Source organism: Pan troglodytes, chromosome 2 (assembly GCF_028858775.2).
Source record: "Pan troglodytes isolate AG18354 chromosome 2, NHGRI_mPanTro3-v2.0_pri, whole genome shotgun sequence".
Lineage (NCBI taxonomy): Eukaryota > Metazoa > Chordata > Mammalia > Primates > Hominidae > Pan > Pan troglodytes.
Genome location: NC_086015.1, coordinates 200,292,435 through 200,319,221, shown reverse-complemented (window position 1 = coordinate 200,319,221; position 26,787 = coordinate 200,292,435). Strand labels below are relative to the sequence as shown.

The 26,787-nt window shown below is 36.1% G+C and overlaps 1 protein-coding gene across 50 annotated transcripts in view; it reads left to right on the top strand.

Moving 5' to 3' along the window:
* Positions 1-26,787, top strand: part of DLG1 (discs large MAGUK scaffold protein 1) — a 262,007-nt gene that overhangs the window by 138,883 nt on the left and 96,337 nt on the right. For 23 of the 50 annotated variants that reach the window (XM_063806507.1, XM_063806523.1, XM_063806510.1 and 20 more), the window contains 3 exons: positions 15,777-15,830; positions 22,810-22,860; positions 25,311-25,435. In XM_063806507.1, the coding sequence (XP_063662577.1) occupies positions 15,777-15,830; positions 22,810-22,860; positions 25,311-25,435 (230 nt within the window). Of the gene's footprint in view, positions 1-3,823; positions 3,923-15,776; positions 15,831-22,809; positions 22,861-25,310; positions 25,436-26,787 lie in introns of all 50 variants that reach the window. The other 27 variants (XM_063806504.1, XM_063806494.1, XM_063806495.1 and 24 more) reach the window with 2 other exon arrangements.

Here is a 26,787-nt window from a genome sequence, read left to right as displayed (position 1 = left end):
ATACTTTTTTATTGTGTTAAAGTTTACATCAAGTTTACCATTTTAGCCATTTGTTAATGTACAATTCAGTGGCATTAAGTACATTCACAGTGTTGTGCAAGTATCATCACTGTCAATCTTCAGAACTTTTCATCATCCCAGACTGGGAACATTGAAAAGAAAGAGAAAACACAAAATCCAATGCTTTAAAAATCTCTTTCTACAGGAAATAATAAATCCAGGTAACAGGAGTCCAAAGTGTGAAATACATTTTCAGTTTGTTTTCTAGAGAATGACACTTAAAGATCATAATAATTGTTTTTCTGTTAATATTCACAATAGATCTCCCATCCTTCCCCTTGCATTTATATTAATAACGCCACTGTGTATTACTTGTCAACAACTGGAAAAGTATAATTCAGAATAAAGAAGCAGCGATAGAGAAAGGCACTCATGATCCCACCCCAGAGATTAATTTTTCAGACATTTCTTTCCATTTTTTATGTGAGTTTCATCTTCCCTTTTTTACTTAATGTTTTGTCATAAGCAATGTCCCATATAATTTATAAACTGTTCATACTGATAATTTTAAATTTCTGTATGATAATCTCATATAATTTTCTTTTCTTTCTTTTTTTTTTTTTTTTTTTTTTTTGAGATAGTCTTGCTCTGTTGCCCAGGCTGGAGTACAGTGGCGTGATCTCACTGCTCACTGCAACTTCCACCTGCTGGGTTCAAGCAGTTCTCCTGACTCACCCTCCCGAGTAGCTGGGACTACAGGCATGCACCACCGCACCTAGCTAATCTTTGTATTTTTTTTTCTTTTTTTTTTTTTCTAGTAGAGACGGGGTTTTGCCATGTTGACCAGGCTGGTCTCGAACTCCTAACCTCAGGTGATCTGCCTGCCGCGTCCTCCCAAAGTGCTAGGATTACAGGCGTGAGCCACCATGCCCAGCCTCAATCTCATATAGTTTTCATTTTTTACTTTTTTACTTAACAATTCTGACACCTTTGGGTATTTCAAATATTCCACGATTTACCAAATAGAAGCAGTGTTCAAAAGACTATCTTAAAACCTTAGAACACCTTATGAGAGTACCTTAAAACATAGGCTTTTAAAATTATTTCCTTAGGGTAGATTTCTAGAATTACTGAGTCAAAGAGTTTAGACTTTTTTTTGAGGAGAGGGAGACAGAGTCTCACTCTGTTGCCCAGGCTGGAGTGCAATGGCGCAATCTAGGCTCACCGCAACCTCCACCTTCCAGGCTCTAGCAATTCTCCTGTCTCAGCCTCCCAAGTAGCTGGGATTACATGCATGGGCCACCACGCCCGGCTAATTTTTGTATTTTTTTTTTTTAGTAGAGATGGAGTTTCACCATGTTGGCCAGGCTGGTCTTGAACTCTTGACCTCGCGATCCACCCGCATCGGCCTCCCAAACTGCTGAGATTACAGGTGTGAACCACTGTGCCTGGCCAAGTTTAGACATTTTTAAAGCTCTAGATATTTACTGCCAAATTACTTTCCCTAAAGTTTATGTGAATTTGTATATCCAACAGCAGTGTGAGAGGACCAGTTTTCATGCATTTTTAAAAGCTTTTTTGGAATATTTTTTATTGGTAAAATATGTATAACTTACTAGTCTTTTAAGTGGAATCATGCAATATTTATCCTTTTGTGTCTGGCTAATTTCACTTAATGTTTTAAAGGCTCATCCATCTTCTAGCATGATTAAGAATTTTATTCCTAGGGCCGGGTGCAGTGGCTCACACCTGTAATCTCAACACTTTGGAAGGCCAAGGTGGGTGGATCACAAGGTCAGGAGTTCAAGACCAGCCTGGCCAAGATGGTAAAACCCTGTCTCTACTAAAAATACAAAAAAAAAAAAAAAAAAAAAAATAGCTGAGCATGGTGGCAGGTGCCTGTCATCCCAGCTACTTGGGAGGCTGAGGCAGAGAATTGCTTGAACCCGGGAGGCAGACGTTACAGTGAGCTGAGATAGCACCACTGCACTCCAGCCTGGGCAACAGAGCGAGACTCCATCTCAAAAAAAAAAAAAATCATACCCATTGTGTGTATATTATCACGTTTTGTGTATCCGTTCATCTCCTGATAGACACGTGGTTTCTTTCCGCCTTTTGACTGTTGTGTGTGATGCTGCATTGAACACTGGCATACAAGTGTCCAAGTCCTTGCTCTCACTTTTGGGAATATGCCTACCCAGTGCATATTTACCTACCCAATTGCTAGATCAGATGCTGATTCTATGGTTGGTTTTTAAGAAACCACTAGAAGTTTCCTCAGAAGCTGTACCATTTTACATTTCCCACCAGCGTTGTACCAGAGTTCCAGTTTCTCCACATCCTTGCCACCACTTGTTACTTTGTTTTTTGTTTTGTTTTAATTAGACACTTCCCTTGTAGTGGTGAAGTAATCTCTCATTATAGCTTTTATTTGTATTACCCTAAGGACTAATGATGTCGAGCATCTTTTCGTGTGCTAATTGGCCACTTGTATACCTTCTTAGCAGAAATTATTCAAGCTCTTCACACATTCATTAATTGGGTTGTTTCTCTTTGTGTTGTTGCGTTGTAAGAGTCTTTAAATGTTCTGGATATTAAACCCTTATCAGGTGTATGATTTGCAAATACCTTCTCCCATTGTGTAGGCTGTCTTTTCACTTGCTTGGTAATGCCCTTTGGTGCCCAAAAGGTTTTAATTCTGTTAGAGTCTAATTGATTTTTTTCTTTCATCATTTATGATTTCTGAGGTTCCATTACCAAATCCAAGGTCACAAAGATTAACCCTATGTTCTCTTGTAAGAGTTTTATGTTTTCAAATCTCATATTTATGTTGTTAATCAATTTTGAGTTAATTTTTATATATAATGTGAGATGGGGGTCTATAGACCTTCATCTTTTGCATGTGGATATCCAGTTGTCTCAGCACCATTGTTGAAGAGACTCCATACATTGTTAATAAATCTTAATTTGACTAATTTGGTAGGCAAAAAAGATCATTGCCATTTTATTTTGCATTTATGAATGAAGATAAGCCCTTTTTTTAGTCTGGCAATTTGTTCTTCCTGTTTTAAGGCCTGTTAAGGCAGGCTGTCCTCATCTGCTTGATTTTAGTGTTTTTCTTACATATATAAGATATTTTATTTATATAGCAAATGGGTCTTATTACTAAACAACTTTCCTGTGTTCCAGTTTCATCCTTTTAAAAATAACAAGCCAGATAAACAGTGAACTTCTTAGTTTAATTTATACCAGGTTCTCTCTACGTTGTTTTTTCATTTTTGCCAGATATGTCTGGCATGTAACAGACAATCAATGTTAGTTGAATTAATTACAGGCATGTTGAGGCAAGTTATTACTGTTCTTGATAACAGAAGTTAGTATCATGGATTTGTAAACTCTCTTTGTCTGCCTGATTGGGCTAATAAAATTACTTTTAGTTTTCTGAATGCATAGAGGAAAGTAGTGAGATGTATTCTGAGTGCTAGAAAAAATATTTTGCAGTCTGTCTGTGAAGCAAGTGTCTTATCTCCCAGAGAAGGAGGGAATATTGTAAATGATAATCTTTTATTATTATGATTTAAGCATCTAAAGAGTAGGCATTCATTTTAATTACAGAATCATTAAAATTATTATGGGGGTATAACTTTCTAAAACAATTTCTAGAGAATATTTTCTCATTTATATTAGTGTAATATATTAATGTTTTTCCTGTTGCATAGTTATTTCTGAAAACTATAATTTATCTTTATGGCACAGCTTTTTGTTATGTGTTTCCCTTTTATTTTGGTGTTTTTCCTGATTTTTTGTCATTGATGATTTTTAGCCAACAGAAGCTGTTCTTCCCTCTCCTCCCACTGTCCCTGTGATCCCTGTCCTGCCAGTCCCTGCTGAGAATACTGTCATCCTACCCACCATACCACAGGTTTTTATTAGTTTCTTTTTTCTTTATAAAAATTTCATTTGCTTTTAATGTTTCATTTGTGTTCTTTTTTAAAACTGAGCTGTTTTTTGTAATTTGGTAATTTACTTTGGGTTTCAGTTAGTAGTTTTAGGGACTTAAACATTTGGGATTTAATATAAGTGGAGTCAAGATTTGCCATTTTATTAAGTTGTCTGTGAAATGGGACACAATGAACTTCATAATATTGAACCTTAGATTTGTTTTCATGCCTTTGTACTTAGAAATCTGCTTAAAACAGTTTTTAAACATTTTTACTTTAGAAAACTTTATTCTTCTAAAGTTAGTAAAAATCATTGTACTCCGGATCTTGTACCAATGTATCATTTTATTTAACACTTTGTTTCCTGTTATATATTTATCTTCTTTGGAAATATTCATTCTTATGTTATTTGATTAGATAACACAGTTCACATTTATTAGGTAAAAATAGTAGCCAACATATCTGGGAGTATATGGGAATGCTCTGTGCCATCTTCACAACTTTTCTGTAAATCTGTTGTAAAATTTTACTTTTAAAAAATTATGTGTAACAGTTTAAAAATAATAGCCAAATGTGAGAGAGTCTAATCATTTTTAGTTTTTCAAAGCTTTACTACTTCCAAGGGGTGGCTTGAGACATTAACTGCCCTTCCAACAGTTATCCAAAGTCAAAATAATGGTAGTAGTATTAAAGATAATAATAAAGATCTTTGGTGTGAAAGATCACGATCTCATTTAAAGTGTAAATAAATGAACCCATAGATTTTTTTTGCCATTATTGATCTGTAGCCTAAAATCTGGGTAAACATATGTTTGCTGTGTAAACAGTTTCAAAATAAGCTCCATTGGGGAAAAAATGATATATCAGCTGTGATTATTCACATCTCAGTGCCCTTCCCCTCTCCTAAAAAGTGAAGTCAGTAGGAACATCCATACAACCAAGGATTCTAGGGGAAATTACAGTGTTACAATGACTTCAGCTTTACTGTAATAAGACTGAATTGTAATCATTGTAATAATACTGCTACTATATAATTTTTGATTATGAAAATAATTAAAAATTAAGTCATAAAACCAACAATGAATAGATGAATCCAAGTGGATATTCTCTCTATATTGCAGGAAAAAAATTGAATTTATAAATAAAATATAATTCTGAGCAAACAGTTTAAGGGTTATTATGGCATCGTAATAATGTAACATCTTTCCAAATATATAGAGTTTATTAGTACAGTTTTTTTTTAATAGAATTGAAAGTTTATTTTACTCTTCTCACTTCAGTCAATTTTTTGGTGTTAAAATAGTTTTCTGGAATCCTTTGAGAATTTGTACCAGTCTGTTTATATTCATTTGGGAGCCTGTCTTTTCCTATTCAGAATTCTCTCATTTATTTACTCCAAGCAACCCTAACTTAGCATCCCACTACATTTGAAAATTGTTGAGATCTTGCATAGTCTTATAAAAATACACGTTTTAAAGTCAGAATGACCTGGGGTTGGAATTCCAGTCCTACCACTTAACCTGTGTAACTGCACACTTCACTTAACCACGGCGCACTTCCATTTACTCATCTGTAACACTGAAGATAGCCAGGAGTACTAACTTGAGGCGCTTTACAGTGATGGAGAGGATGCTTAATGCACGTCAGGTACTGGCACATAATCTTAGCCGCTCATATTTTTAGTGTTATCTCATATTTCTCTGAGACAGCAAACTAAGGAACAAGTTTTGTTTTTTTAAATGAGGATATTTATTGAGGATACACACAAAAAAGACCTATTTATTCTGCATAGCTTCACTTTAGGTTTTAAATACACTACGGAAGTTCATGAAAGATAGTTTTACCATTTTTGTTGTGTTATGTGAGAAGCCAATGAGTGCACCTCATTTTCCAGAATAAGTGTGTTCCTAATTAGTGAAGTACAATGTGTACATTATAAAATTAAAATAATGGACTAAAATATCCGTCCCCAAGTAAAATTTAAAATACATACTAACATATAACCCAATTTCAACATATTAAGTGAATATGTATTCTTAAAAGATCCACTACTTTACATTTAGATGCGTTAGGATGTATTAGAAATAAAAACAGAAGAAAAGATTTAGAATCTAGCCTGTCTTTGCCACTCAAGCTAGTTACCCTCTCTGAGTTTTAGACCCCCTTCATCTATTAAAATGGGGGGTAACGCCAACCTGACTCCTTTAAAATGAGTTTGAGAGTCGGGCAAATTAGAAAGATACATAGACGACAACTTTTTAAAAAGTATATAGTCTTTCATGATTTGTAGAACACTTTTATACTTTTCAGAGTACTTTCACATTGATCATATTGTTTGTACTTTATGAAAGTCCTCTACAAATCAGAATTACGCTTATTATACAGAGTGGCACAGATAAAGGTAATATTTAATGGCTGCTTAATATTGCAGAAAGAACGTGGAGTTTATAGTCATACCCGACTCCACCACTTCCTAGCTTCACCTGTTTCTACATGTGTGATGGTGTGGAAATTACTCAACTTCTGAGAGCCTCAGTTTCTCCACATAGAAACTGAGTACAGAGTAGGTGACAGTTACTAGTTCTTCTTACTGGGAGTGTAAACACATAATCTCTGTGATACTAGCCTATTAAATCCAGAGGCTTATTTGCACCCTAGAGTAAATACTCTGCTTTAACACTAGATGTTTTAAACCTTTATTTCTATCAGTTCTGAAAAGCTATCATGTAATTAAAGTATTGTTGAAAATGCTTTAAGAGCTAATTTTTTGTGCGTGGTCTTTTTTGATATTTGAATACGTGCTTTGAAGATGAATAGAACATCGTCTCTGTCCTCTAGGGGCCTACTAGGTGTTTGTGCAAGAGACAAGTTTAACAAATAGCTCCCGCATAATGTGAGAGTAGTTACCTTAGAGGTATGTCCAGAGCAGAGCATCATACTGCCTCTGGGCTTTTTTTTTTTTTTTTTTTTTTTTTTTTTTTTTTTTTTTGAAATGGAGTTTTGCTCTTGTTGCCCAGGCTGGAGTGCAATGGCACGATCTCAGCTCACCACAGCCTCCACCTCCCAGGTTCAAGTGATTCTCCTGCCTCAGCCTCCCGAGTAGCTGGGATTACAGGCATGTGCCACCACGCCTGGCTAATTTTTTTTTTTTTTTTTTTTAAGTAGAGACGAGGTTTCTCCATGTTGGTCAGACTGGCCTCAAACTCATGACTTCAGGTAGTCCGCCTGCCTTGGCCTCCCAAAGTGCTGGGATTACAGGCGTGAGCCACTGCATCCAGCCGGTTGTAGAATTTTATATTTCCACCAAAGTGCACAAGGATTCCAATTTCTCCACATCCTCACCAACACTTTTTATTTTCTGTTTTCTTCATAGTAGCCAGGCTAATGGGTGTGAGGTGACATCTCATTGTAGTTTTGATTTGCATTTGTGACACATCTGTTCATGTGCTTATTGTCCATTTGTGTGTCTTCTTTGGGAAAATGTCTGTATGAGTTCCTTGACCATTTTTTAATTAGGGTGTTTGGTTTTATCGTTGAGTTTTAGGAGTTCCTCTGTGTATTCTGGGTCTCATGTCTTGTCAGAGATTACAGACAAGACATGTCTGTACCTTTGTGTCATATCCAAGAAATCATTGACAATTCCAATGTCTCGCTTTTAGCCTGTGTTTTCTTCTAACAGTTTTAAGTTTTAGGTTTTACATTTAGATCATGAGCCATTGTAGGTTGATAATTGTATATGGCATTTATTTCTGGATTCTGTTTTATTCCCTTCTGTATGTCTGTCTGCATGCCAGTACCAGACTGTTTCTGTTACTGTAACTTTGTAGTAAGTTTTGGAATCAGGAAGTGTTAGCCCGCCACCTTTGTTTTTCTTTTTCATTATCATTTTGGCTTTCAGGGTACCATGAAATTCTTTGTGACTTTTAGGATGGGTTATTCTGTTTCTTTGAAAACCCTACTGGGATTTTGATAGGAATTGCATTAAGTCTATAGATTGCTTTGGGTAATATTGACATTTTTGCAATAGTAAGTCTTCCAATCTATGACCACAGATCTCTTCCCATTTATTTATGTCTTCTTAATTTCTTTCATACATGTTTTATAGTTTTCATTGCCCAAGTTTTTTACTTTCTTGATGAAGTTAATTCTTCATTTAGGAGGCTCAGTGTTCTGAAAATTTGTTCTTTTCGATGCTATAATAAACAGAATTGTTTTCTTAATTTCCATTTTAGATTGTTCAGTGTTAGAAGAAATACAACTGATTTTTGTGTATTGACTTTGTATCCTGCTACTTTGCTTAATTGGTTTAATAATTCTAACAGTTTTTGTGTAGAATCTTTAGGGTGTTTTACATATAAGATCATATCATTTGTGAACAAGTAATTTTGCTTCTTCCTTTCTAATTTGGATGTCTTTTATTTCTTTTTCTTGCCTAATTGCTTTGACTACAACTTCAACTATTCAGCTAGTGGTCATGTTGAGTACAAGTGGTGAAAGCAGACATACTTGCCTTCTTCCTTATCTTAGAGGAAAAGCTTTCAGTCTTTCACCACTGAGTATGATGTTCACTGTGTGTGTTTTGTATATGGTTTTTCTTAGGTTGACATAGTTTCCTTCTATTCCCATGTGCACTTGAGAAGAATGTGTGTTCTGTTATTGTTAGAGTTCTGTGTCTCTTTGGTATATTGTGTTTGTTCATCTCCTCTGTTTCCTTACTTATCATATGTCTGGTTGTTCTGCCCGTTATGGAGAATGTGGTATTGAAGTCTCCAGCTATTATTGTAGAACCATTTCTTTCTTCAATTCTGTCTCATTTTTGCTACTTAACATTTTGATGGTCTGCTATTAGGTGCGTTAATTTTTGTAATTGTTACATTCCTATATTGAACCTTTTATTAATGTATAATACCTTTGTTGTCTCATAACCTTTTTTTATTTAAAGTCTATTTTGTCTGTTATGAGTACAGCCACTCCTGCTCTCCTTTGGTTACTGTTGCATGAAATACCCCTTTCTGTCCTTCAGTTTCAGCATATTTGTGTCTCTGGATCTACAGTGAGTCTCTTGTGTACAGCTTGTGGTTGGAACATTTTAAAATTTTTATTCTGCCAATTTCTGTCTTTTGACTGAAGAGTTTATTTACATTTAAAGTAATTATTGGTAAGGAAAGACTTACTTTTGTCATTTTGCTATTTGTTTTCTTTATATATATGCCTTGTAGCTTTTTTGTTCCTCATTTCCTGCATTACTGTCTTCTTTGGTCTTTGATTAATTTTTTGTAGTGAAACATTTAACTTTCTTGTTTCCTTTGTGTCTATTCTTTAGTTATATTTTGTGTGGTTACCATGGGGATTACATTTAACATCCTAGACACTTCTAATCTCAATTTGTACAAGCTTAACTGCAATAGTATACAAAACCTCTGCCCCTTTAACTGCTCTGTCCCAACCCCTTTCAGTTGTTGATGTCACAGAATTACATCTTCATATATTGTATGCCCAAAAACAGAAACTAGTAATTTTTAATGCGTTCGTTTCTTAAATTATGTAGGAGACAAAATATGAAGTTACAAATCAAAGTTATAATGTTAGCTTTTAAACTAATAATTGATTTTCATTATTTACCAATATTGACTTTGTTTATTAATATTAGGCTTATTTATTTATTTATTTATAGGCAGGGTCTCATTCTGTAGCCCAGGCTGGAGTGCAGTGGTGCCATCACAGCTCACTGCAGCCTCAACCTCTTGGGCCCAATCGATTCTCCCGCCTCAGTCTCCTGAATAGCCATGACTACAGGCATGTGCCTACCACACCTGGTTAATTTTTGTTGTTGTTGCTGTTTTGTTTTGTTTGTAGAGATGGGGTTTCACCATGTTCCACAGGCTGGTCTTGAACTCCTGGGCTCAAGCCATCTCTGCCTGCCTCGGCCACCTGAAGTGCTGGGATTACAGGTGTGAGCCACCATGCCTGGCTAGGCTAAGTTTTTTTTTTTTTTTTTTTAATTTGAAAATGTAATGGTCTCTTCAATCATGTGGAAAACCAAAAGCAGATTTACATAACCATTGTTACAATATTACTAACTAGCGTTTATTATTACCTATGTATTTACCTTTACTGAGATCTTTATTTCTTCATATGACTTTGAGTTGCTGTCTAGTTTTCTTTCATTTCAACCTGAACTGCTACCTTTAGCACATCTTTCAGGGCAGTTCTAGTGATAACAAACTCCCTCAGCTTTTGTTCATCAGGGAACATCTTAATTTCCCCCTTAATTTTGAGGGACTGTCTTGCTGGATATAGGATTCTTAGTTGACAGGTTTGGGTTTTTTTTCGTCTTATTTTAGCAGTGAGTATTTCCACCCACTGCCATATGACCTCCAGAGTGTCCGATGTGAAGTCTGCTGATAATCTCATTGAGAATTTGTTGTATGTGACAAGTCACTTCTCTTGTTGCTTTCAAAAATCTCCCTTTGTTTTTGGCCTTTGACAGTTCTAGTATAATGTGTCTCAGTGTGAGTCTGTTGGATTTCATTATTGTTTATTGAGCTTCTTGGATGTTTATATTCATGTGTTTCATGAAATCTGAGAAGTTTTGGCTATTACTTATTCAAATATTTTTTCTACTCATTTATCTGTCATTTCTCATGCAACTCCCACAATGCATTAGTTGGTCTGCTTGATGATGTCTCACGGGTCCCTTAGGTTCTGTTCACTTTTCTTGAATCTCTTATTTCTGTTCTTCAGACTCAGTACTTTCCCTTGTCCTATCTCATGTTCACTACTTTTTTTACCTGCTCAGATATGCTTTTGAATCTCTCCAGTGAATTTTCCGTTATTGTACTTCTCAGTTCCTGAATTTTATAATTTTTATTTCTCTTCATTGATATTTCCGTTTCGTTCATACAGCATTTTCTTGCTTTTGTTCACATCTTTTAATTCTTTTTTTTTTTCTTGAGACAGAGTCTGGCTCTGTCACCCAGGCTGGAGTGCAGTGGTGCCATCTCGGCTCACTGCAAGCTCCGCCTCCCGGGTTCACGCCATTCTCCTGCCTCAGCCTCCCGAGTAGCTGGGACTACAGGCACCTGCCGCCACGCCCGGCTAATTTTTTGTAGTTTTAATAGAGACGGGGTTTCACTGTGTTAGCCAGGATGGTCTCGATCTCCTGACCTAGTGATCCACCCACCTCAGTCTCCCAAAGTGCTGGGATTACAGGTGTGAGCCACTGTGCCCGGCCATCTTTTAATTCTTTAATAAAGTCTTTGTCTAGTAGATTTGCTATCAGGTTTTCGTGGCTTTTTTTGGTTTTTTGGTTTTGTTTTGTTTTTTTTTTTTTTGACAGAGTCTTGCTCTGTTGCCCAGGCTAGAGTACAGTGGTGTCGTCTCGGCTCATTGCAACCTCCACCTCCTAGGTTCAAGTGATTCTTCTGCCTCAGCCTTCCAAGTAGCTGGGATTATAGGCACCTGCCACCACACCCAGCTAATTTTTTGTATTTTTAGTAGAGACAGGGTTTCACTATGTTGGCCAGGCTGGTCTCAAACTCCTGACCTTGTGATCTGCCCGCCTCAGCCTCCCAAAGTGCTAGGATTACAGGCGTAAGCCACCACACCCAGCCTTATTTTTTTCTAAGGAACAGTTTATATTGATTTATATATTTTTTTAATGAGCCACTTATTCTTGTTTATTTAAACAGCACACTTGAATTTAATAATTTGGTAACTCTGAAAATCAGATTCTCCTTCTTCTCCAGGGTTTTCTTTTTTTGTTGTTATTGTTTTTCTGATTGTTGTAGGCTATCAAAGATCAGCCTCAGGTGTAAACGTAGGGTCTTCTTAGATATTTTCTGAGCCTATGCCTTCCCCTGGGCATGCACAGTGACTTTCTAATTTCCTCCATACATGTGGTTGGTTTTTAATGTCCTAGTCTTCAATGTCTGGCTCCCAAAAGGGGAAAAAGAAAATTGAATTGGTGTGTAGGAAGGGGAGGCCTCCAGCTCTTTCAATCTCCTGGAAGTCAGTTCAGCCTGGGAGGTTGGGGTGGGGTTTCCAACAATGAGGAGGAGGTGGAACAGCAGTATCCAGGGCCTGTTTGCACCTTTGTGATGAGAAGCAGCATTCAGAGCACAGATCTCCAGTATTTGGAGAACGTCATTTTCTCTGCCCACCGTGGCTTGTGCAGGCGGTACACAGTTGACTGAGGGATAGAGTGTGGGGAGCTGCTGCTGAGCTAAGCCTGCAGGTCACTGAAATTCACTACAGTTCACCTGGAAATTGCCAGCCTTCAGTAGACTCCAAGTTCCAAAACATCTACATCAGACACATGCTGCCACTGAAATTGTTTTCAAGGTGGAGAAACAGATTTGTGGTGCTTCCTACTCTACCTTCTTTCCAGAATCCACCCCATTTGTTTTTACAATCATTTTAACCTGCAGTGATCACCTCAGTCATAGCATTTAACTTTGAATGCAATGTGTCTCAAATTAGGATCTAAGACGTATTCTCTGGAGTTTGTGAGTTTTGCATTGGAAAAGCACTTGTAAAGCACTTGTTCATAATTGAGTAGAGGAGAAAGAAACACTAGACAAATAACATAATGAAACTTTGATCAGTGCTGAGAAGGAGAAATACAATGCAGGTTGTAAAAGTGGATTTTCTAAACTATTTTGACCTATTTTAAAATAATTGGATCTTAGAATGTATTTTAACACGATTTTTTAAAATGTAATATTGCCCTCTGAAACTTTGTAAGGCTGCTTCAGTCTGTTACAGCAGCAATCACTACAAGATCCTTTGCTGATGAGATAGAATGGTAAAATTTGGGTGAGCCATGTGCCCAGCCAATAAACTTGACTTTTTTTTTTTTTTTTTTTTTTGAGACAGAGTCTCGCTCTGTCTTCCAGGCTGGAGTGCAGTGGTGCTGTCTCGGCTCACTGCAAGCTCCGCCTCCTGGGTTCACACCATTCTCCTGCCTCAGCCTCCCAAGTAGCTGGGACTACAGGCGCCCGCCACGAAGCCCGGCTAATTTTTTTGTATTTTTAGTAGAGACGGGGCCAGGATGGTCTCGATCTCCTGACCTCGTGATCCGCCCGCCTTGGCCTCCCAGAGTGCTGGGATTACAGGCATGAGCCACCACGCCCGGCCTAAACTTGAGTTTTAAAAAGTCCTACCCTGGGCGACAGAGCAAGACTCCATCTCAAAAAAAAAAAAAAAAAAAGACTTTGGGATCCTTAACCAAGACAGCAAGTAGTAGAACAGGTAACATGGAAAATCAAACAACTACAACTAAAAGACTTGGAAAGAGTCTACGTGAAATTATTTCAGATGAAGAAAAAGCCCTCATTGCACCTTGGTTCAAGTGACCCTGTAATCTCAGACCTGGTTCTAGGTCTCTCTATACCTCCCTCTACCACTCAGTGACATTTGAGTATAGGTAAATCACAGTTATTATTGAAATTCATTTTCTCCATCTGTGAAAAGACAGCAATACCTGTCTTTACCCAGCGGGACTGTGTGAGGCTCTAGAGAAGTAATATAAAAGAAAATATGTTGCAAATCATAGGAAGCTATAGAAATGCTTATTCTGTTACTAAAATTTATATACCATTGTGTATAGTTCCAACTTGGACAACAATGAAGCTCTATAATTCACTTAGAGATTGGGGGTAGAGGCAGTAAAAGGGCAAGGATATTCCAGAAGGAGGAACTAAAAAGCCCGTAAATAATTTGACCCAAGCATCGGTAATAAGGCTTAAGAAACATAATTTTGCTCACCCATGTTGGCCAGACTGGTTTTGAACTCCTGGTTTCAAGTGATCCACCAGCCTTGGCCTCCCACAGTGCTAGGATTACAGGCATGAGCCACTGCACTTGGCTGAATGCCAGTATCTTAATAGCAACCCTGACCCAGAGTATTTCACAACTACTTTAGCTATTAACCTCTTTAAAACTGAGTACTTGGCTCAAAGTGATTTTTTGGTTTACTTTTTATTATGCAAAATTTCAGAAATATTCAAATGTAGAAAGAATAGTACAATGAACTCTATGTATACCCATCACCAGCTGCAGCAATCAACTCGTGTACTTCTATTTGATTCATAACCCCTCCTACTCCCAACCTTCCATTGTTTTATTTTGAAGTAAATATAACACCTTATATCATTTCGTTTATATATATTTCAATATTAGCGAGACTTTCTAAATGAATAGAATCAAAAGGTAACATCTATAAAATGATGATGAGTTGGTACTGATAAACAGCTAACATAATAATTATGGTATAAATTAGATTTTGATAAAAACCAACTTTTTCCACTGCATGTTTGGTTAAAAATCGGCAGAGGGACCAAAAGGCTTTCTTGCCATAGTGTTTTTAAAATGTAATTTCTTTTGTAACTTTAAATATCCTATTCTTTCTTGCCCTTTTCTTCTGTAATTGCTTAAGCAGAATAAAGTGAAGTTGTATTATTAATTTTTTTAGCAACGTAAAATATTATCAGTTTGAGTAATCTCAATATACCATTGGGAAATAAGTAATTTGAAATATTCATAAAATCTCAAATGTCTGTAAGTTGGGTAGCTTTGCTTAAATAGCAGTTTTATAAGTACAATTTTTATTTGTTGAGTGGACTTTCACCGAATTATTCAAAGGTAGACTATTATTTAATGGTGGGACTAAACATAAAGTATTATATTTAATTTTATTTTTATATATAATGAAGTATTAGCTACTCATTTTTAACTTACTGCTTGATGTAGCCCAAATGCATACTGTTTAATTTTTTAACCATGAAACTAGGTTGTCTTTAAGCATTTTGTCATATCATTTAGCTGTAGTACTGTGCTGAAAATAATGTGTTATTTGAAGTTTGAATATTCACCTTTATTAAAAGCCTGTACATTTGGAAGAAAATGGTTATTTTGTGTTACAATGTTATTTTATACAGCTTTTATGTATAATTCCTCAGGTAATTGAAGTAGAACCATTAATGTGTGTAAGCATATCTTCTAAAGTTTGTTTAAAGGATAGTCATCTTTTTTATTCTCTGAAAGTGTTATGTGACTTGATACTTTCATAACTTTAAATATGCAGAAGAAAGAATTTTGAGGGGAATTACATCAGATTTTTATTATATTTTTCATTTGTTATTGCATTTTATTCTTTAGTTTCATATACATAATAATTTCTAATCTAACCAGAAAACCAAGATTTTTTTCAATCCAAACTTAACTAGGTGTGTGTTATTCTGCTTATTTTTCTTGCTGTAATAAATCACTGTTAATTCTGTGAGTGGTCTAGAATAACTGGAAAGCAGTCATTGCAGCTGAAAATAATCGGGTTTTTACATTAAGAGTGTGTTTTTAGTTTCTAAAAGTTTACAATTGATTTCTTTCTGTGATGAACTTTTTTTTTCCTTGTTTAAAAACAGTTCACTGTGGGGAAGAATTTTTTCCTGGGTGATGAAATGATTGAAATCTTTACTGTATCTTTGGGAAGAGAAAACAATGATTTCTAAGCAACCTAGGAAGAGTTATTGGTTACACTAAAGAATAGTCATGGGTTTTATGAGAAGGCTATGGTGATCTGTGTAAAACCTAAGAAAATCATGGCTGCTTTAGCAGAAATAGCAGTTGATTTCTTAAAAGCAAATCTGTTTTAACTGCTTATACATAATTTTTTCTGTTTGGTGCTGGAGAAAGGATATATTATTTAACATATAAAAAGCTCATATAAGATTATAACTTAAGAAATAGCAAGTCTTTCCTATGCCTCTAACATTGTGAACATGAACATGTAATGTTTTATTTTCTTGTTAACACATTTACAATTTCTTCTTAAAGGCAAATCCTCCCCCAGTACTGGTCAACACAGATAGCTTGGAAACACCAACTTACGTAAGTTCCATTTCCTCCCCGCATTGAAGTAATTCTGCCTTTCCTGTTCCGTTTTTGATACAAATGCGAAGACCATGGCATTGTTTTCTCTAATACATTTCTCTTAAGATGTTCTATCACTATATACTATAGCTGTAATTGCTATAGTAAATTAAGTAGTATGGTCCTCCTTTGGTCATTTTTTTTTCCTTATGTAAAGCAGAAATTTTGAAATAGAAATTCGTAATTTAATTCAGAAATTATGATGGCTAACTTTCACAAAAGGTTGTCTCTGACCATTGGTTGCTTACACAGTGCCATATATTTAAGTCATTTTAGAAGTCTAATTGAATGACTAGATTTTTAGTAACCAGGTTTTTTTTGTGCATTCATATATACAAAAATAATTAGTTATAACTTTGTAATTTTAAATTGATCAGGGACAAAAGTCCACTTGTTGCATAATTTTATTATATGAAAGTTCCAGAATAGATAAATCCATAGTTACTGAAAGTAGATTAGCAGTTGCCAGGTGGTGGGTGTAGGGCAGAATGGGGAGTGACTGCTAATAGGTACAGGGTTTGTTTATGGAGTAATAGGGATGTTCTGGAATTAGAAAGTAATGATGATGGCACAACTCTGTGAATAAACTAGAAACTACTGAATTGCATACTTTAAAAAGGTAGATTTTATGATATGTGAATATCTCAACATAATTTGTTAAGGTGAAAAAGGTGAGTTAATAACAAATGCAAATTAAAACAATTAATACGTCTTAAACATTATGTTATCAAAAGAGCAAAAAGTTTGTCAGTACATTCTGCTGGTGACAGTATGGGGTAAAAATATACTGCTACATTTTTGTTGAAGTTTAAGTGGATAAAACTTTAGAAAATGCCGCAATTTCGTGATAATGATTGAGTCTAAAAACCATTATTTTTATATTTTTTCTTTTGTAACTTTTTGTATTGTATCTAAGAAGCCATTGCATAATCCAACATCACAAAGACTTAGAGTTAAGTTTTCTTCTAAGAGTTTTATGGTTTTGCTTTTAGATTTTGGTCTTTGATTCATTTTGAGTTGATTTTTGTATAATGTGAAGTAGAGGTCCAACTTCATTCTTTTGTATGTGGATAGCATCACTGTTTGTTGAAAAGACTATTCTTTCCACATTGAATGGTCTTGGCAACCATATAGAAAATCAGTTAACTGTAAATATATGGGTATATTTCTTTAATTCCTTTCAATAATGTTCTGTAGTTTTCTGTGTACAGGTCTTGGAGTTCTTTTGTTAAATTCACTTCTATGTATTCTCTCTCTCTCTTTTTTTTTTTTTTTCTTGAGACAGTTTCACTCTGTCACCCAGGCTGGAGTGCATTGGCACAATCTCAGCTCACTGCAACCTCCACCTCCCAGACCCAAGATGATCCTCCCACCTCAACCTCCCATGTAGTTGGGAACACGGACACGTGCCACCATGACTGGCTATTTTTTTTTTTTTTTTTTTTTTGTATTTTTGGTAGAGATGGGGTTTTACCATGTTGCCTAGGTTGATCTTGAACTCCTGAGCTCAAGTCATCCAGCCTGCCTCAGCCTCCCAAAGTGCTGGGATTTCAGGGGTGAGCCATCATGCCCAGCCAGTATTTTATTCTTACGATGCTGTTATAAATGGAATTGTTTTGTTTATTTTTGGAGTTTTTATTGCTAGCATATGGGAATATAATTGACTTTTAGGTGTTTATCTTTTATCCTACAACCTTGCTGAACTCAGTTATTACCTCTGGTAATTATGTAGTTTGAATTTTCTATATACAAGATCATGTCACTGGCAAATAGAGATAGTTTACCTCTGGATGCCTTTTATTTCTTTTTTTTTTTTTTTTTAATTTTAAAGGATGGGAAACTTCAGGATTTTATTTTTTGTTTTTTGGATTTTTTTTTTAATTTCAGTAAGTTTTTAGGGAGCGGGTGTTGTTTGGTTACATGAATAAGTTAGTGGTGATTTCTGAGATTTTGGTGCACCCATCATCTGAGCAGTGTATACTGTACCCAGTATGTAGTCTTTTATCCCTCACCCCACTCCCACGCTTTCCCAAGTCCCCAAATGCCAATGTATCATTCTCATGCCTTTGCATCATTCTCATGCCTTTGCATCCTCATAGCTTAGCTCCCACTTATGAGTGAGAACATACAGTGTTTGGTTTTCCATTCCTGAGTTACTTCACTTAGAATAATAATCTCCAGTTCCATTCAGGTTGCTGCAAATGCCATTATTTCATTCCTTTTTATGGCTGAGTAGTATTCCATGGTGTGTGTGTGTGTGTGTGTGCGTGCGCGCGCACCATGTATTTTTTATCCACTCATTGAAAAATGGGTATTTGGGCTGGTTCCATATTTTTGCAATCGTGAATTGCGCTGCTATAAACATGCATGTGCAAGTATCTTTTTCATATAATGACTTATTTTCCTCTGTGTAGATACCTAGTAGTAGAATTGCTGGATCAAACGGTAGATCTCCTTTTAGTTCTTTAAGGACTCTCTGTACTGTTTTCCATAGTGGTTGTACTAGTTTACATTCCCATCAACAGTGTAAAAGTGTTCCTTTTCACTGCATCCACGCCAACATCTATTATTTTTTTATTTTTTTATGATGACCATTCTTGCAGGGGTAAGGTAATATCACATTGTGGTTTTGATTTTCATTTTCCCGATAGTGATGTGGAGCACTTTTCCATATGCTTGTCAGCCATTTGCGTATCTTCCTTTGAGAATTTTCTGTTCATGTCCTTAGCCCACTTTTGGATGAGATTGTTTTTTTCTTGCTGATTTGTTTGTTTGAGTTCCTTGTAGATTCTGGATATTAGTCCTTTGTCAGAAGTGTAGATTGTGAAGATTTTCTCCCACTCTGTAGGTTGTCTGTTAACTCTGCTGATTATTTTGCTGTGCAGAAGCTTCTTAGTTTAATTAAATCCCATCTGCATATCTTTGTTTTTGTTGGATTTGCTTTTGGGTTCTTGGTCATGAAGTCTTTGCCTAAGCCAATGTTTAGAAGGGTTTTCTGATGTTATCTTCTAAAATTTTAATGGTTTCAGGTCTTAGATTTAAGTCTTTGATCCATTTTGAGTTGATGTTTTTATAAGGTGAGAGATGAGGATCCAGTTTCATTTTCTACATGTGGCTAGCCAATTTCTACACCATTTGTCAAATAGGGTGTCCTTTCCCCACTTTATGTTTTTGTTTGCTTTGTCAAACAAAACAGGTGGCTGTAAGTATTTGGCTTTATTTCTGGGTTTTCTATTCTGCTTCATTCTGTGTGTCCATTTTTATACCAGTACCATGCTGTTTTGATGACTATGGCCTCATAGTACAGTTTGGAGTCAGGTAATGTGATGCCTCCAGATTTGTTCCTTTTGCTTAGTGTGGCTTTGTCTGTGGAGGCTCTTTTTTGGTTCCATATGAATTTTAGGAATGTTTTCTCTAGTTCTGTGAAGAATGATGGTGGTATTTTGGTGCGAATTGCATTGAATTTGTAGATTGCTTTTGGCAGTATAGTCATTTTCACAGTATTGATTCTACCTGTCCATGAGCTTGGGATGTGTTTTTGTTTGTGTCATCTGTGATTTCTTTCAGCAGTGTTTTGTAGTTTTCTTTGTAGAGGTCTTTCACCTCCTTGGTTAAGTATATTCTTAAGTATTTTATTTTCCTTTAGCTATTGTAAAAAGGGTCGAGTTCTTTTTATTTTTATTTTATTTTATTTTATTTATTTATTTATTTATTTGAGACAGTGTCTCACTCTGTTGCCCAGGTTGGAGTACAGTAGCACAATCTCAGCTCACTGCAACCTCCGCCTCCTGGGTTCAAGTGCTTCTCCTGTCTCAGCCCCCACCCTACCCCACCCCTTGGCCCCCGCCCTGAGTAGCTGGGATTAAAGACGTGCACCACCACACCTGGCTAATTTTTGTATTTTTAGTAAAGTACTCAGTGCTACCTAAAAAGCCCCTTTTATGTGCTGCTTAGAAACCTACATCATGAATTGGCATTAAATTAAGCACCAGGAATATTTACTGAGCACCTACCTTGTGAGGAAACTTAAAGGTGAAAAATCTCAGATTCCTTAAGGCAGAAATCATAAGGTCACAGTATCAAAATTTTACGTTAATGCCAAAAGGGCCATATAAGCACACTCATTTGGAAATGTTTTCGAAAATAAAATTTTAGATTATTTAGAAATAAACAAATGAACAAAAATGGAGCTCAATGCAGCTAGCAGTTGTGGGATTTGGCCTAATCCATATGCCAAGGAAAATTGGTAAATTTTGAGGTTTCTAAAAATAGAATAGAGTAAGCATAAATTGAGCATTCAACTCAAAAATCTTTTTTAGAAAATCAAAGGACTAAAGAACTGTTAAAAACAGAAAGTAATACCATGAAATGTAATAGATTCATCAATAATGTCAAAACTGCTTATTCGATAAAGACTGATAGACTTTTAGCAAGTCTTGAGTAAGAAGATGATACAAATAACCTTTAGAATAAGAAAGGGGATATTGCTGCAAATAAAAATTTTACTCGTAACAAAGGACTTCCTGTCAAGTGGGCGTGATATACACATGGGTAAGCCTCCTGTACTCTAGATGCACAGACATGATCAACACAGCTCTTGAAGTTACTCCTCCTAAATTGAGATAAAGAAATTTTACGTGTGTGTGTGTGTGTGAGAGAGAGAGAGAGAGAGAGCAAGCAAGCGAGCTCCTGGTCAACATAGACCCCATCTCTATGAAAAACAAATAAAAGTAAACAGCCAGGCATGGTGGCATGTGCCTGTAGTCTCAGCTACTCAAGAGGCTAAGGCAGGAGGATCACTTGAGTCCAGGAGTTTGAGGCTGCAACGAGCTATGCTTATGCCACTGCATTCCAGCCTGGGTAACAGAGTGAAATCCCAACTCTCTCTATATAAATGCCTTTATAACATATAATCTCTAAGAGGAAAATGTCTATAGATGAGAAAGGAGAGGGAACAAAATAGTAATAGGGTTTGAATCTAGGAGAATCACAAGAGTTAAGAACCCGAAAGGTTAGTAGAGATGGGCTTCAAAAGTTCTCAAGGAAGAAACTCCTGGTCCCTATATTAGACCTGAATTAAGGGCTACATTTTATAGTATGGTTAAGAAAGCAAAGTAGCTTATGTAGGTTTTGTTATTTCTCTTGTAGTTATCTATCATTGCATAACAAACTACCCTGAAGCTTAGGGGCTTAAAAGAACAACAGTTCATTTTTTCTCATAATGAATTGGATGGCTCTGCTTTACATGGTGTGGGTTAGGGCACTTGACAAGGTTGGGAGGTCCAAATAGCCTTATTCACGTGGCTGATAGTTGGTGGTGCTGACTGCTGGTTAGGAGTGTAGCTGGGGCTTTTGGCCAAGGGTTTTGGTTCTCTGTTGGTTAGATCTCCCTGTAGGCTGTTTGAGTTTTACTCATGTTATAGCTGCTGGGTTCTAAAGAAAATACATTCCAAGCAAAGGCAAATACTATCAGGCATCAGATGACCTAGTCTCAGAAATCACACAGCATCATTTGTGCCACATTTGTTTTAGTCAAAGCTAGTCACAGGGCTTGCCTAGATCTAATTGAAGAGGAAAGAGACTCCTTTTGATGGTAGGGTGATTTAGTTATATTGCAAAAGAATGTCTGGAATGGAAGATGTGAGCCATCTTCAGAAGTAGAATTTATCACAGTCCACATTTGATTTAGATAGAGTTTTGCCCAGCCTCATATCACGAGAAATTTTAAAGGAAGGATTCAAACCCATGTTCATCTGATTCCAGGGACTTGTTTCACCAGTGGCCTTTACTGTAGGAGTTAACTTCTTTCAGGAGAGACTAGGAAATAAATTGGAGGGAGATAAATTGTGACCAAGATATCTTGAATGGTGACTGATTTTGACATAAAACATGTAAGTGAAATTTGTGACCGAGGAAGCACAAAATTCCAGACGTCGAAGTGGAAAATTGCAGGATATGTAATGGAAAGAGCAAGTCGTTCACAGAAAGGGTTGGTATGTAAGGCTTATGAAGAGGTGAAGAATGAAGGGGAGTGGTACATTGGGGTCAGTTCATTCAAAGACATGATTACCAACCCATAGAGTTTGGATATTTCTAGGAAGGGAGAGTTTTGAAAGTTTTAGAGGAAGTATGTTATGGGCTTTAAAAAGATCCAGCTGTTGCCAGGCGTGGTGGCTCACACCTGTAATCCCAGCACTTTGGGAGGCCGAGGCAGGTGGATCACAAGGTCAGAAGATCGAGACCATCCTGGCTAACACGGTGAAACCCCATCTCTACTAAAAATACAAAAAATTAGCTGGGCGTGGTGGGCGGGCACCTGTAGTCCCAGCTACTCGGGAGGCTGAGGCAGGAGAATGGCGTGAACCCGGGAGGCGGAGCTTGTAGTGAGCCAAGATCACGCCACTGCACTCCAGCCTGGGCAACAGAGCGAGACTCCATCTCAAAAAACAAAAAAGATCCAGCTGTTTAAAACAGTGATTTGGGCAGTGGGGAATACTAATCTAAGCAATTAGGCAGACTGCATTGACAGTATTCCATTCCAGAAGAGGTTGAACAAGGCCTGAACAAAGGTATTAGAAATGAGAGTGAAGAGGTGATGATTTTCCAAAAAATTAAGGTGTTCAAATCAGAAACAGTTGGTAACTGATTAGATGTGTGGATCAAGACAGAGAAGGATCGGAGGTTGAAACTATTAAAAGCTGAATGTACCTATCCTGGATTTGAAAGTCATGATACCACGAATGTTGTCAACTCATTAATCACATTTGTATTTTTCCATTCCTTGAAAATCTTCCCCAGAATTATTAAAATGAAGCTATTGTGTTTGATTACTGTCGCATTCAACAGGTTTTCATTAATAAATCATACAAAAATTTTGCCTTGCCATTTCGGATTTTACACTCTTAAGTTTCTGAGCTGCTTTTCTTTTCCCCTGTAGGTTAATGGCACAGATGCAGATTATGAATATGAAGAAATCACACTTGAAAGGGTAAAAACTATTATCTTAATCTGTTGTTCTAGAGAACTTTGTAATATACTGCTTTTTCATACAGAATCCAAGGGAGAGCTCTCAAAAACAGAACTATATGATATTTTCTAAGTTCCCAGTTCATAAAATTGGCCAAGGTATTTTCAAAACATTTGCCTTTTCTTTAGTAACCTTATTTTTTTTAATAAACTTTTTATTTTACAATAGTTTTAGATTTACAAAGAAGTTGTAAAGATAGTCCCAAGAGTTTCCATTTACTCTGGATTCAGCCTCCTCTATTGTTAACATCTTCTATTACTAGAGTACATTTATTTCAACTAAGACACCTGTATTCATACATTATTATTAACTGAAGTCTCTATTTCCTTACTTTTTATGTTATTCTCTCTCAGAGGCCCATCCAGGAAACTACATTACGTTTAGTTATCCTGCCGCCTTAGACCCCTCTAGATTGTGATAGTTTCTCAGATTTTTCTTGCTTTTTAATTTTGTTTATATTGTTTATATGCATATGATAATGAAGTATTGTTCGTATTAAGTAAGTAGTATACTAGTAACATGGTCATTATATCAATTTTCTTTTCTAGCAAAATAACCATACTTCTAACAGACAGAGCTGTATTAAAAACTAATTATGGTATACTCGCCCAATCAGAAAATGACTTGAAGGTGCAATTCAGATGTGCAAATTTTCTTAAGATATGTTTTTCCCTCAAGAATATCTGCACTCACGCCTGTAATCCCAGCACTTTGGGAGGCCGAGGCGGGTGAATCACTTGAGGCCAGAAGTTCAAGACCAGCCTGGCCAACATGGCAAAACTCCGTCTCTACTAAAAATACAAAAATTAGCCAGGTGTGGTAACGCAGACCTGTAATCCCAGCTACTCGAATCAGGAGAATCACTTGAACCCAGGAGGCAGAGGTTGCAGTGAGCCGAGATCGCACTCTAGCCTGGGTGACAGAGTGAGACTCTGTCTAAAAAAAAGAAAAAAGAATATCTGCATTCAGTTTTTATTGTATGTTATAATAGTAATGCCACCTTATCTGGCTAGCATTTTATGGAAATTTAGTGTTTCACACAAGCAGATTTCTTAACTAAATGTGTGTATACTCAAGACTAAAATCCTAGATAATTAGATTTATTTATATTGGAATAGAATCTGAGAAAAATAAATCTGAGAGAGTCTCTTACATGTATATCTTTATTGCCGTCTACTTAAATCCGGATCACTTGCTCAAGTTGGGTGGCTACTGGAGTAATATTCAAGTAAGCACAGTATTAATGTACTGTACATATTTTAATATAGTAGTTTGTGATGTCTCCTAACTTTTTATATTATTGATTTTTTATCTTTTCCCAGGGCCTTTTAAATTCCTTTTGTTTAGTTAGGACTATACATTGTATTTTTCACTGGTTGAAGAACTTGAGTACCTAAGTAATTTGGTAACCTCCCATAATCCACTGGTACTGTTCTTAAGACTCAGGTAATTCATGAAGTTAGATTGAAAAACATTTTTTTATTACAATAGAATTTTAAGACAAATGGTGGTAGAGTGAGTGTTTACACTGTTTAATACGAACAGTTAAATGATAGGTGCACATATATTTGCTTACTTGAGTTGCCTGAAATTCAGTTAGAACATTCTTCAAGAAATAAACATTTTTTAATACCATTGGTTAAATCAATTATTTTTAAAGGCTTTTTGTAGCAGTCGAACCCTTTCTGTGAAGAAAATATTCAGAAATCTTGTTTCTCCAGTTCATAAAACAAGCAAAAAGTAGAGCTGCTTTGGCAAAATTTACTTTGCTGTCAAGAAAATTCACCAATGTTAAGTTCTCAGGTCGGACTTTGAGTCAGTGTGAAACAATGCCTTTTGCTAATCGGGCATATTGGTTAAACATGTCAGGGACTGATGGCAGCTATCACTTAGCAGCCACAATTTGGTCATTTAAAAATAAGCTGATGTCAAGTTAGCAGAAGAAAAGCACCATCGCCACCCCCTTTTTTAAAGGCTAAAACAGTATATGGGTTTTGCCTACTCAGAAATATCAGCGGGAAGATCACTTCAGCATTTGTCTCTTAGGAGAGATGTGCCCTACCAAACATGGCTGAGGTGCAGTCTAAAAGAAACAGACTTACAGTGACACCTCTGCAGATGGGTGACTAATTCAACGACAAGTTGCACATACTTTTAAAGAAAGAACTGTGGAGTATACTTCAAAAGTCCTTGGTGTATTTTCTTGAACCTCACCTGTTCAGCAGTAATGCCTCTGAAAGGACTTTCCTCCAGAACAAGTCCACTGAATTTAGAATCTTTATATTACTCACCCATATACCTTTATTTGTTGTGTTCCTTATGTTAGTACAGTTTCTGCGTCCTTTAATGACAGGAACCTGTCCATAAAGATAAATCATATTCAGTCCCAATTTTTTTTCTTCTATCCTCAGGGAAATTCAGGGCTTGGTTTCAGCATTGCAGGAGGTACGGACAACCCACACATTGGAGATGACTCAAGTATTTTCATTACCAAAATTATCACAGGGGGAGCAGCCGCCCAAGATGGAAGATTGCGGTATGTTTTGCGCTTTTTATTGTGATGCTGAATCCACTTTGTGTATTTTTCTTGAAGCAGACTGGATAAGGGATAAATACAAATAACAAACACGATCATGGTAACTAGCATAGGGTAGATGCTTTAACAACATTCAAGTCAATGAATGAGATAATTATGCTCTAAGCATTGTGTTCCTGTTTTCATTTAGACTCCAGTTTTATCTTAGATATTATAACATTTTGAATAACAAATTTGGTTGATGGTTTAAATCTTTGTGAGCATATTTATAGAAATCATGAGTTTCCCTTTGTGTTTTCAGATACACTCACAGAATATTTTCCATTTCCTCTCTGGTTGGGAAACATGTATATAAACTTATTTAAGATACGGAGGATAGAGGATCACACATCCATGTTGAATCCCACACCACAAAGACTATATGCAAACTTTAAATAATATATTTTCTTATTGACTAGATGAAAATAACATTTGTCTCTGTTTAAATTTAGTGTTCCATTTTGGAAGATATATTTTGCAAACTTTGATTTTTTGAGGGTCATGAATTATGTCATTTTTCCTATTTCCTTGTTTGTTGTTAAAATACCCTGAAGTTTTAGGACTAAAGAGTTCATGTAGTCTGTTAAAAACAGCTTCTTATTTTAAGGACGTTGGTGCCTTACACAGTTTTTGAATTTCTAAGCTTTATAATTCTCACTGGGTATGACAGGTGGTATATTAATGAAATCAAATAGATATAAAAATTAATCATTTGACCATTCATGTAAATGTAGACATTTACTTCCTGATTCTGTTAGATGTAGAAGCTTGTCAGGACCAGTTTTAATATTTTAATTATGTTTTGTTTACCCTCTCTACCCAATTTGAGATGACCATCTTTTTTTCCTGGTGGAATACCATGCAATCAAAGAGACCAGAACTAGGGAAAAGGCTAAGACTAGGAACAAATCAGACTTTTAAAAAACATAACACCATGGCAAATTATAAGTTCTTTACCTACGAAACCTTTGAATTAAGTGACCTAATCTTTATATAAATTTCAAAAAATAACTTAATTGTTTTATGTCTAATATATAGGTTGGAATAGGCACTCAGAAAATTATTTTTAGTTTATCTCAGTTTTCACACTATCTCTGTGACCTTAAACTCGTGATGTGAGCCTCAGTTTTCTTATCTTTGAATCACAGCTCTGTCACTTATTATCTGGGTGGCCTTAGGAAAGTTATTTAAATTCTTTGTGCCTCAGTTTCTCCATCTGTAAAATAGGGATTAAAATATATATTAAGCTTACAGGTGTCATGAGGGTTAAAATACCAAGAAAGTGCCTGGCATGTGGTTAGTGCTAAATAAAT